Here is a 12,091-nt window from a genome sequence, read left to right on the forward strand (position 1 = left end):
GCGGGGAGAGGACCCGGGCTGTGAGGTACCCCTCTCGGCCCCCGTCCCGTCCCGTCCGGAGGGGAGGCTCTGAAGGCCGGACCCTCCAACTCCCTGGGCCTCCCCATCCTGGGGCTGGGGGCCACAGGGGGGCCGGGCAGGCGGTTCTCACTAGGTGCGGCCCAGCGGCACCTTGACCTCCGAGGCCCCCCCTCCAGGCCTCTGCACGTGGCTGTGTCCGACACCACAGACGCCAACGTGGGGCCGGCGACCCTGGCCGGTCGCCCCTGGCGACCCTGGCTCAGCCCTGAGCACACAGGTCTGACCTTAGCGGTCCCTCGGCTGCACCGACTATCCTGACCCTCAAAGTCAAGGGTTCTCCCTTACCCCACACAACCCAAGTTCTGGGAGCACGGGGGCCTTTCTGGCTTCCTAGGCCTGATGAGAAGCCGGGGAGATGTCAGAGCCCGCCCCCAGGCACGCACGCCCGCGAGGTGCTGCCCCTCGTCCTAGCCCCCGTGCTGTGCAGCACCCGGACCCTCCGCAGGGACAGGCCACCAGCGCACCAGCAGGCCGGCCCCCAGCCTGGTTCCGTCCCGGCCGAAGCACGGTGCCGACGGCATGTGGCTTGGGCTCCATCGACGTGTGCCCGGTGGGCGAGCAGGTGACCGACCCGAGTCTCACTGTGGCTCAGCTCACTGGCGAGGCGAGTGGGAGTGTCCAGGGGCAGCTATCAGCCAGCGACAGACACGGTGGGTGGCACCCACCCCGGGGGCTCCACTGTGTCCCCAGGTGCCCGGCAGGGATGCCAAGGCTTGGGGTCGCGTCCCCAGCACTCTGCGTGGCCTTGCGTCCTTGTCCGGGGTCTGCGCCTCGGACGGGACCTTGGCTGGAGGCACGAGGGGCGCCCTGAGCTTCTCTCTGCCTGGAGGGAGCGCAGGAGGAGGGTCCCCCGAGGCCCAGGCTGGACTTCGCAAGAGTGGAGGTGCTGGTGGCCGCGGCCTCGCTCACGGCTGGAGGAGCACGGACAGCGGAGCAGCGGCGACGGTCGGGGTGCAGAGAGCCCGGGGAGAGACGCCCGGACACCGCTTCCCACGGGCCTCCGAGAACTGCCGCTTCGCCGGTTTCCTTTCTGCCGGGTTTCCTTGCCGGCAATTGAGGGGGCGCTGGCCGCTACCACAGGCCTCCCAGAGTCCGGACGGGTGAGCAGGGGGAGGCCCCGTGCCCGAGGCTTCCTCCCGGCTGAGGAAACGGAGCCCGAGAGTCAGAGCCTCGTCCAAGGCGACGGCTAGTGGCCAGAGGTCCGTCTGTGGGCTCCTGAGTGGCTGCCCTCAATGGCCAACCGTTCATCCTTTCTGGAAGGAGGGGGCCGCTGCCCTGCTTCGGCACTTGGCCAGGAGGCCTCTGGCCAGGCGCCAGGGTGCCACAGGTGAGGGGGGTGGACGTCATCAGCTCCGGGGCCGCTGGTCCCTCGCACTCGGGTCTGCAGCACACGGTGTGCGATCCCAGGTGTGGTTTGAAGCCACCGTCCTCCTGTTCACCTGGGGACGTGTGTGGCCCAGGGAGGCCATCCCACGAGCGGTGGGCCCCATTCTGCTGAGTGTGTGTTCTCTGAGCCCTCCTATCGGGCTGGCAAGAGTGACGTGTGTCCGAGAGTGGGGCTGTAGGTGATGGCGGCGCCTGGGCCTGGGGGCCACCAAGCAGCCCCAGGAGCCAGTCTGCTGAGGCATCCGGATGGGGGGTGGGTGGCAGGTCTGCGGGAGCAACGTCTGGCAGCTGCCTTTGGGCACCTGGGGGGTGCTGGGGAGCACCCGGGGGCTCCTCCTGCCCAGCTAGGGACCTGCAAATGCCCAACAGTCCGGCCCGCCCCGCCCCCCCCCCCCCCCCAGTTGTCCTCCTCCCTTGGTCCCACTCTGCTGTGCAGAGAGCAAGCCTGTGCTAGTCCTCCAGAGGCTCGTGGGTGCCCCTGAATCAGAGCAGGGCCGGCCACGTACCCGCTGACTCTCCCGCTTTCTGGTTACGACAAAGTGTGGCTCTTTCCGTGCACTGGTCAGGGTGGGCCCAGCGCCCTCTGTCACTCCAGCCCCACCCAGTGCATTTCACACAGCTGTGCCCTCAGTTGCTCCTGGGTACGGGTGACTAACGGAATCCCCCTAAATTTGGGGATTCGGCCGGGGAGGGGCATGTAATGCCGGCTTGGGACCAGCAGAGGGCAGCGGTCAGCTTAGCCAGCTCGCACCCAAAGGAGCGGGGGAGCCCTGGGCACAAGGTGGAGGGGCGCGGGAGGGCGCTGACGAAGCGAGGCGCCTGCGGCCTTCCTGGACTGAGTCTCTACCCTGGGCCTGTCCTCATAGCAGGGCTGAGCCCACTGTGAGCCTCCATGGTCCGGGGGGCTCCTCCAGGCCTCACCGTAGAGGCCTTTAAGGGGAGCCAGCTGAGGGCCAGGAGGGGGAATGGGGCGTCGGGGGGAGGTCACGTGGGATGAATCGTGAGTGGGGCCAGGGCACAAGCAAGAAAGGAGCCCCCTCACCCCAGCGCAGCTACACGCAGAGGCAGGTGAACGGGTCCAGTGGCTGTAAGACGGTAAGATGGGCAGTGTCCCCGGCGGGGAGGGGGATGCGGTGGGGGGTGGGCCGGGCTGTGCTGCCTTTCCCTGGGACTCCCCATTTCTTTCCTGTCCCTTTTAAAGCAATCTTTGGCCCCAGGGCTCCAAGGCAGGGAAGAATGAAGCAACAGTGACCACCTCCCCACCGGCCTCCCTCCTGCCCCGTCTGGCCACAGCGTCCTTGTCCTTCTCCGTGTCACCTTAGCCATCACTCAAGGCCAGGAGCCGACCCCTGGTGGGTGGGAGGCAGGGTCCACATGCCACCCAGGGCACCTCCATCCCCAGAGCCTGCAGCCCCTTCACCTGGGGCTCCCCGAGGTCACTCGGCACAGCGAGAGGCCTAGAGAGACCCTAGTGGGGGCCAGCGGCCTGGCGGGCACTCGGGCAGCAGGCAAGGACCTGGCAAGCTGGCCTGGGAGGAGGCGTCCTCCACGGGTGGGTAGCCTCAAGCCATCTGTTTGCGACGTCTTCTTCGTTGTAAGGGGCAGCCCCCTCCTTGGGCAGAGCCCTGCGCTCCCACCGCGGACCCTGAGCCACGGAACGTTCTAAGCTCTCTGCCGGCCACTGCACCTGTTGCACTGATGCTGACGGATGGCCTTGTCTGTCGGCACCCTGCCAGCGTGGTGGCGGCACGCGGCTGAGTCTCCCCGGGCTGGGGGGACCGGGGTGGGGGGATACATCTGCTCTTCCCCTCTGCGCTGCGACCAAAGTCCACCCTTTTCCTTTTGCTTAAAGCTCCAGGAGCGAAGCACGCAGGGGACCGAAGGCCACAGCTCCTGCTAGCGTGGCACCTGCTGGCTGGGGAGGACAGAGAGGAGGCTGTGGTGAGCGGAGGACCCCGCCCACAAGGATGGGATGTGTGACCCAGCACGGAGGTGTTCAGGCTTCAGCTGGGAGCTCTGGGCAGCTTCTCTGGAAAGAAGAGGGTGGCTACCGGAATCTCAGAGCAAGATCTCCTCTCCTCCCAAGGTGGGCAGCCTCTGCCTGTGGACGCTCCAGGGGCTGAGTGCTCCTGGCCTCCAGTGGTGGCCCAGCTCTTTGCCTGGGTGTCTTCAGGTCCTCTGCAGGGCTCAGGTGGCCCCGGGGCAAGATGAGTCCCGGTCGCTCCTCCTCCGTATCCCTGGACGGAAGACCTACGGACCCTGACCCCCTTGCAGGGACTTGGAGAGACCCGAGCCGACCGAAGGAAGGTCAAGGCTCCCCATTCACCAGGCCCGGGCGCTCTCCTTGGGAGGCTCTCGGCTGGGAAGTGAGATGCTCACCTCTCGGCACAAATCCTTTCTGGGACTCCTGAGTCCCTTCCACGACCCACACTCTGTCCCATGACTGGCCCCCTGTTGACTTTTATGTCCTTGACTGGTGGGAACCGGTGGCCACCGCGGGGCAGGGGGGGTCAATTCTTCCGTGTGCCCCCAATGTTGGCTCAGTGCGCGCCCCCAACAACCGTCTGCCCAGTGAAGAAGACTTCATGCTTTCCCCCGTTAGGCCTCATCTGGTGATGCAGGGTACCAAGCAGGCCCCCTGGCTGGCTTCTGCCGTGCAGGTTTGCGTGGTCGGCCCCCCACTCCGAGGCATCTGCCCGTCTGGCCATCCTGTCTCCTGTGCTTGCTCCCAGGGCAAATTCCCGGGCCTCAGTGTCTGCTCACGAGGAGGTCACATCGCGGGAGGTTTGGCCGGACACATGCTTTCCCATCAGAACGGGCCCATCTGCCAGCAATGACAGTGCACAGAAAGGCCCCTCTGGCTCTGGTGTGAGCACACCCCGCTCGTGGGTTTCAGGAAGCACAAGCAGACAGAGCGGCCCCAGAAGTACGTGTCAGCTCCGGGTTCCAGGACCCACGGGTGTCGCCTTTTCCCCCTGTAGGAACCCTGGGGGGCGCCCATGGGACGCGGGGATGCGGGGAGTGGTCAAGTTGACTCAGACTGGTGGCAGTCCGCACGGGGAGGGGGGGCAGCGGCTGGGCCCCAGACGAGGGTCGGGGCCAGCCCAGCGGGCAGGTGCGCCCACACAGGGAAGGTGGGTAGTATCTGGATCCACACGGTGCCCCCACACCCCCGGCAGCCAGGCTGGAGCAGGGGGAGGGCTGAGGGAGCGCAGGGCAGGGGCGCCCATCGGGACGCTGCCAGGGCGGTGCCCCTCCCGGGCGGCACAGGGCGTGCGGGCCTCCTGCCCAACCCCTGCCAGCCAGCGCTGGGAGGGAGCCAGCAGGGACAGCCCGATGCCCCCAACGCCCTGGGGCGGGCAGGGGCGGGCGCCTGGAGGAGGCACTTGGGAGGGCCGGGGAAGGGCTGGAGCAGGCGGGGTTCATTCAGGCTGGTCCCCCGGAGGGGGCTGCCCTCGTGGGACGCCCACCCCCCCAGGCCGGCCGCTCGCTCCCGGCCACAATCCTTCGCTGTCAGGGAATGTCTGAGAAGCGGCCGGCTCAGCACTTTCTCCTCGGAGCCGCATTACGACCACATAATCAAGGCTCTCCGATTGGAGGGCAGCCGGGCGGGTACATTACGAGCGATTAGGAACGATCGCCGTGCCCGCAACCTGAGACACGCGAGGGGCCCCAGGCCTCCTCCCCCACTGCCCCGTCCCCGCCTGCGCAGACACCCGGGCCTGGGCCTCGGCCGGCTGCGGGGTCACTGCCCACCCGCGGTGCCTGGCCCTTGGTGTGACAGAGACCCTTGGTGTCCGAGGCTGAAAGCCCCTTCCCCGGGGGGCAAGGACCTGGCTCCCCACCACGAGGCCCCTCCCGGCCCCTGACCTGCTGGCCCGCGCGGCCCTGCCGAGCCTCCCCTCTGGGTGGGCGTGCCCCCCCCCCTTCCCCGAGGCTCCAGGGGCCCCCTTACCGGCACAGTCTGGGCCCCAGCGATGGGCTGCGTGCTGGCCTCGGGGCCCGGCTGCTCGGGGTGGGTCTGTGCTGGTGTGTACAGGGTCATGCCGTGCTCCGGGGGGACCGGGGTCTGGCCCGAGTACTCCTGCGTGGGGTGCGGAGGGGGTGGCGCGTACTCGGCGGGGATGCCGTTCTGTGGCGGAGGGGGGTACTGGGCGGGGGGGTAGGGCTGGGCCATCGCTTCAGGCGGAGCCGTGGCGTCCTGATTGCCCTGTGGGGGGAAAGAGAGTGGCTGGTTAGACCGTTGGCGGGCCCCGTCCCTGCCCACCTTCCTTGTGAGAGTTCACGGGCTGAACGGGGGGCGGAGGGGGGGCGGGTTCCAGAAGCTCCCGTGGCCCCTCAGCATTGCCCAGGCCCCCTGGGTGGTGGACTCCCCGACACGGGGCTCCAGATCTGAGCCATTAGAGGGGACTGCCGGGGCGGCAGGTGTCTGGGGAGCTTAGGGCTCGAGACCACTCGTGCACACACTTGTCGTTGTCAGACCTGAGGCCACTAAAGTCACACGAAACCGTAGGAAAGGACCCCACGCGACGTCGTGCACCCTGTACCCAGCATCGGCCAGCGGTGACCTCTCGTGACGCCATCCCACCAGGAGACACTGATCCAGACAAGACAAGAACTCTCTCTCTTGTTACCCTTAGCGCCACACCCACACCCTCCTCCCCGATGAAGGCTTTCAGCCTTGATTTTCCCATTGGTAAAGGAGGTGAAGGAGAACCTCTGCCCAGAAGGTGATCAGAGTTGATCCCACAGAACTCGGAGTCCACACCACACGGCCCCCCTGATGGCCCTGATGGTGAGGTGTGGTCTGTGGGGCACGGAAGGTTCTGGCTCTGTCTCGACGACAACCCCTGAGCACATCTCCAGAAGACCCCACCCCACCCTTGCAGGGCTGCTGCCCCAGGCCCTGGGCAGGATCCCGGCAGAGCAGAGGGGTCTTCAAATGGGGAGCCTGGACGCAGCAGCATCACCTGGGATCTTATCAGCAGTGCAAGGTCTCGCCCTCACCCCAGACCTCCCGCTGCAACCTGGGCACTTGTGGGAGCCCCTGATGTGGCCCTGGGAGGAAGGGGCCCAGAGAAGGGACTGGGGTCCTCAGGCTGTCAGAGGGGAGGTGGTGGGGAGGGCGGGCTTTCAGCAGCCCCTCTGAGCAGGCGAGACACTCTCTGGCCTTCTGAGGGTGTCCCCAGGGGAGAGAATGCCGTCTCTGAGAATCCCGCCTGCCGATGTGGAAGGACCCCTGCACAGACTTACGGTGCTTTCCTGATGTCTCCCTGGGGAGGAGCCCCGTGCACTCCCATGTTGCCCCTGTCACGCCGACCGACCGTGGCGGGTTTCGAGGCTTGTTTCCTTGTCCACCCCTCCCCCTGCATGAGATAGGTGCTCCTCTGCCCCCTCCTTCATCAGGTTATACTCATTTACCCATAACTGTGGGGGCGCCAGGCCCATGGCCGTGGCGGAGAGTCAGGCGGGATGGGCAGCCCGGCCCGTGCAGACTATGCAATCCGGAGCGGGGGTAAATTCGGACAATTACCCAGAGCGTGAGGTGCTCTGTCCTCAGGAGGGTGTTGACAAATGCGCGAACGCCCTGGGCTGGGTGTTCTGTCTTCCGGCCGGGGCCCAGTCCACCTGCCCACCTCCCTGCTAGTGGGGGGCTGGGGGCCCACTCTCTGCCAGCACCCCCCACCCAGTGCCAGCCTCCCTTCTCAGCGCCCACTACCCCTAACTCCTGGGGTGACCCTGCTGAGCGCTGGCCTAAGGAGCTGAAAATCCTGTCCTTCTCCTCCTCCTGTGCAAAGCTGCCGGGTCCCACCTCTGTCTGCAGAGACTGAAGCCCGGGCAGTGTCGGAGTTCCAGAGAGCAGGAGGGGAACACGCGTGTGCATGCACACACGTACACGTGTGAGTGCACGCCCTTCGCTGGACATCCCCCCTCACCGCTCCAAAGTAGCCCGTGAGGTCCCACTGCCTGCTGTGAGCAGACGTGCCGGCGGGGGAGGGGGTGGGCTCAGGGTGGGGAAGGGTCAGGTGAGGGGAGGTGGAGGGTTGGAGGAGGCCAGGGAGGGTTGGAGGCCAGGGAAAGGGGTGAGGGGAGCGGGAGGGGGCAGGAGGAAGAGGAGATGGCCAGGGTAAGGGGGAGGGCACTGTCAGAAGCCTCCAGAGATCAATTAACTGATAAATATTTGATCAGAACCTTCACTAACACCTTCCCAGTGTCCCCGCTTCCCTACCTCCTCCAAGGCCTGGGAAGGAGGGGCTCTTCTCCCCTCCGTGCCTTCTCACCCCGCCCCCACCTCTCCCCAGCGCCCTCTTCCCTGGGTCCCCTCGGGACTGAGTGACAGCAGACGCCCCGTCGTTCCCCCGCCCCGCACTGCAGTGGCTCCCTGGGCTGGACACAAAGGCGGGACACCAGGCAGCATGTTTGTGGTTACTGAGTGCCGGGGTCCGGAGGCGTCTGGGTGGGCAGGAGGTGGCATTTGGGACATTTAGCACAGGACAATAAATCAGCACGTCTGAGAACATGGTGCTCTCTGTTTTGCAGACATTAACTCACTTAATCCCCCTCCAACCCACAAGGCGAACAGCATTCCCCATTTCCCAGCCGATAAAACTGAGGCACAAGGGCTAAGTGACTGGTCAGGCTGCCACGGCAGGAGCTGGGAAGGCAGCGCAGGCTGCCCGGCCCTCAAACCTACGCCTCTGCCCCTCCACGCACAACTGTGGCCCTTTGCGGGGGTGTCTCTGCGGGGGGTGAGGTTTTACAGCTGAGTGACAGAGTTCAGAGCCTGGGCTACACAGGCAGGGCTCCCTCTTAGCCCCTGGGTGGCCCCGAGTGACCATCCATCCTCTTTGACAAGTTCCCTCAACCTGCAAGAGGTCGTCACGGTGCCCGGACAGAGGAAGTGCAGCATAAAGGCTGGCGACTGTGACTCGGGGGGTCTTGGGGAGATCCTCACCAGCCCTGCCTTGTGTCTCCCCCACACCCGGGCTGGAGGTGGTTGTGGTCAAGCGAGTGGCTCTCACCCTGGCTGCACACCCCACGCCTGGACCCCTCCCCAGGGCGTCTGAGTCAATTTACATCCAAACTTGCCCAGGAGGTGCTGATGTGCAGCTTGGGCTGAGGGCCCTCGGGCCGTACTTGATGGGAAGGCAGGGGGTACCAGGTGCACCCTGGGGGCGTGTCAACACCTGACCCACAGAGGGCAGCATGGCCAGTGTCACCACGTTCTTTTTCTTCCTTCTTCCTTGGTCTGCTGGGGCCAGAGTCAAGGAGAGGCTTGGCTCTGAGGCATGAGCCGAGCAGAGTCCTCCTGCTGGGCTGGGGGCTCGTCTCAGCCGGCGGCATTTCAGAGCAGCCTGTGAACATGTCTGGCTCCCCAGGGGACTGGCAATTCCCAGAGCACGAGAGCAACTCACTCATTCTCTGCTCCCGCGTCCCTGCACTCAGCACAGCACTTCACCGCACTCGGAAGAGTCTCGATGCACATCGGATGGGTGGACGGGTGGATGGATGGATAGGTGGATGGAGGGATGGTGGATGCAGGGATGAATGGACGGACCAACGGACAAACAGGTAGATGAATGGACAGATGGATAGGTGAATAGATGGATGAGTGGATAGAAGGATGGAAAGATGGATGGATGGACAGAGGATAGCGTGGGTGGATGAATGGATGGGTGGAAAGATGGATGGACAGATGGATTGACGGACAGATGGATGATGGACAGACAGGTGGATGACTGGATGGATGTATGAATGGATGGGTGGAAAGATGGATGGACAGATGGATGGATGGACAGACAGATGGATGACTGGATGGATGTATGAATGGATGGGTGGAAAGATGGATGGACAGATGAATGGATGGGTGGAAAGATGGATGGATGGACGAACAGATGGATGGATGGACGAACAGATGGATGGCTGGATGGGTGGAAAGATGGATGGATGGATGGACAGATGGATGGATGGACAGACGGATGGATGTATGGATGGATGGGTGGAAGGATGGATGGGTGAACGGACAGATGGATGGATGGACAGATGGATGGACAGATGAATGGATGGGTGGAAAGATGGATGGATGGATGGATGGATGGATGGATGGACAGACAGATGGATGACTGGATGGATGTATGAATGGATGGGTGGAAAGATGGATGGACAGATGGATGGATGGACAGACAGATGGATGACTGGATGGATGTATGAATGGATGGGTGGAAAGATGGATGGACAGATGAATGGATGGGTGGAAAGATGGATGGAGGGACGAACGGATGGATGGACAGCCACATGGATGACTGGATGGATGTATGAATGGATGGGTGGAAAGCTGGATGGATGGATGGACAGATGGATGGATGGACAGACGGATGGATGTATGAATGGATGGGTGGAAGGATGGATGGATGGATGGATGGATGGATGGATGGATGAACGGACGGATGACTGGATGGATGTATGAATGGATGGGTGGAAGGATGGATGGATGAACGGACAGATGGATGGATGGAAAGATGGATGGACAGATGAATGGATGGGTGGAAAGCTGGATGGATGGATGGACGGATGGATGGATGGACAGATGGATGGATGAACAGACGGATGGATGACTGGATGAATGTATGAATGGATGGGTGGAAAGATGGACAGATGGATGGATGGATGGATGGATGGGTGGACAGGTGAATGGATGAGCAGCGGGACAGTTATTATCCCACTCCCTTTCCCTCTCTCGTGTCATCACGTTAGCCTGATAAAACCAGTAAGATCCAGCTCTGCCCACCGTACTCCACGGCCCACACCGTGGGAGAAAAACAGAAGACCACCCTGAACGATTCACTTAAGTTCACTGACTCCTGACAGAAGCAGGCCTGGCATTGCCACTCAGCTGTCGCTCAGCTCTGGGTGACCAGTTAACTCACCCTCCTCAACCCTCCCTTCTCCACTACCCTCGCTCTTGGCGATAAACGTCCACACTCACCTGTTGGCCTGCCTGCCTCATATCCTAGAGCCCAGCCCTTCTCACCAACACGTGCTCACGGTTCTGGTGACCCACTGCAATCCCTCCCGTGACCGGAATGGGAGAACCTCCTGGAGCCCGCAGCCTCGTCAGCCTACACCCCCGATTCACTGCTTCCCCACAGAGTCTCTCGAGTGAGCCGCCTGGACCTCTGGCCCCCAGTCCCTTTACTCCCACACTTTCTCAGCCCCACTCCCAACTGGCTTTCCCGGCACCGTTTCCCGAAACCACCTTCGTCAAGGTTCCCACGTCTGCCATGCTGAAAGCCTCGCTGGGCCTCATCCCTCAGCAGCACTGGAGGTGCCGACCGCTCCTCTCTCCAGAGACACTGTCCTCTCTCGGTCTGGTCAAGCCACACTCTGTTCGTTCCCTGGCTTCGTTGGAAGTTCCTTCTACATCTGCGTTACTGTCTCCTCCCCTCTCCCCAACCTGTAGATGCTAGAGGCCCCCAAGGCCCAGTCCTTGGACCCTCTCTTCTGTGGCTCTTCACTACCTTCTCTTCACTACCTCAAGGTTCTCAGTCTCAATTTTAAAATAGCAGCTGTATGTGGGCCAACCCCAAGTTCTATCTCATTCCCGGGCTCTTCCCCACAATTCTGCGGTCTGCACGCCTCATACGCACGAGTCGAGCTTGACCTCCCCCTCCCCATGGTCCCCATCAAACTGCCCCTCTTGAGGTCTTCCGCATCTCAGGAAACACCCCTGCCCACAGGCCAGGGCTCAGCCCTACACCTGGGGTGACACCTTTCTGTCCACTGCAAACGATCAAGCAGGAAGTCCTGTCGGCGGCACCTTCAACACGTGCCCAGAACCCAACCACCTTGACCAACTCACCGCTCCCACCTGGGTCCGGCCCCCACGACGTTCCCGTCTCCCTGCTTCCGCCCCCGCCCCTACAGTCTGTCCTCTCCGAGTAAAATCCAGAGTTCCGACGTGGCCCGTTGGCCCTGCCTGACCCGGACCCCCCAATCTTGGGTCCTCACGTCCTGCTTCACTGTCCTCGCTTGTTCTCTGCCGGTCACAAGGGTCCCTGCTGTCCCTTAAACATCCAGTTCTGGCCTCAAGGAATTTGCACCGGCTGTTCCTTCCGCAGGGACGCCGTTCCCTGCACACCCCACGGAGGTCTCCCCTCCTTCAGGGTCACGTTCTCAGGGAAGCCCCCGCTTTGCACTCCCCATCCCCTGACCTGGCTTTGCCCTTCTCTGTCTCAGAGTCCCGACGCGGCCATCATGCACCGTCTGCCTCCCGCCCCAGGACGTCGTCTCCGGGCAGACCTCACCTGTTGCCGAATCATCTCCTGCACCCAGCGCGTGAGGACACACAGTAGGACTGTGACAGAGGCGCACCTCGCGGACGAGTGAACGTGTCGTGACAGCGGTCACCAACAGAGCTAAGTGTGTCCCCAGTGCCACTGCACGGAGTCCCCACAACAAGCCTGGGGGGCCGGGCTCCGTGGGAAAGTGGGGGGGGCGGGGGGGGACAGCCTGGGCCGCGCTCCGCATCTCACGTTCTCAATTCTGCGGGGCGGGTATTTCGATCGCCACTTTTACAGAGAGGGAGTGGAGGCACGGAGGCAGAGACCAGGGCACCCGCCGGGGG

At 63.5% G+C, this 12,091-nt stretch overlaps 1 protein-coding gene and 1 long non-coding RNA gene across 10 annotated transcripts in view; one reads left to right on the forward strand and one right to left on the reverse strand.

Moving 5' to 3' along the window:
* RBFOX3 (RNA binding fox-1 homolog 3) overlaps nucleotides 1-12,091 on the reverse strand; it is a 456,714-nt gene that overhangs the window by 15,893 nt on the left and 428,730 nt on the right. For all 9 annotated transcript variants that reach the window (XM_060645213.3, XM_060645215.3, XM_060645212.3 and 6 more), the window contains one exon: nucleotides 5,423-5,677. In XM_060645213.3, coding sequence (XP_060501196.1) covers nucleotides 5,423-5,644 — 222 coding nt within the window. In that variant the 5' untranslated portion in view covers nucleotides 5,645-5,677. The remainder of the gene's footprint in view (nucleotides 1-5,422; nucleotides 5,678-12,091) is intronic.
* On the forward strand, nucleotides 8-7,439 carry LOC132687241 (uncharacterized). Its single transcript, XR_009613997.3, has 3 exons — nucleotides 8-1,181; nucleotides 3,320-4,393; nucleotides 5,948-7,439. It is a non-coding gene; the product is annotated as an uncharacterized LOC132687241 (long non-coding RNA).

Source organism: Panthera onca, chromosome E1, assembly GCF_046562875.1.
Source record: "Panthera onca isolate mPanOnc1 chromosome E1, mPanOnc1 haplotype 2, whole genome shotgun sequence".
NCBI lineage: Eukaryota > Metazoa > Chordata > Mammalia > Carnivora > Felidae > Panthera > Panthera onca.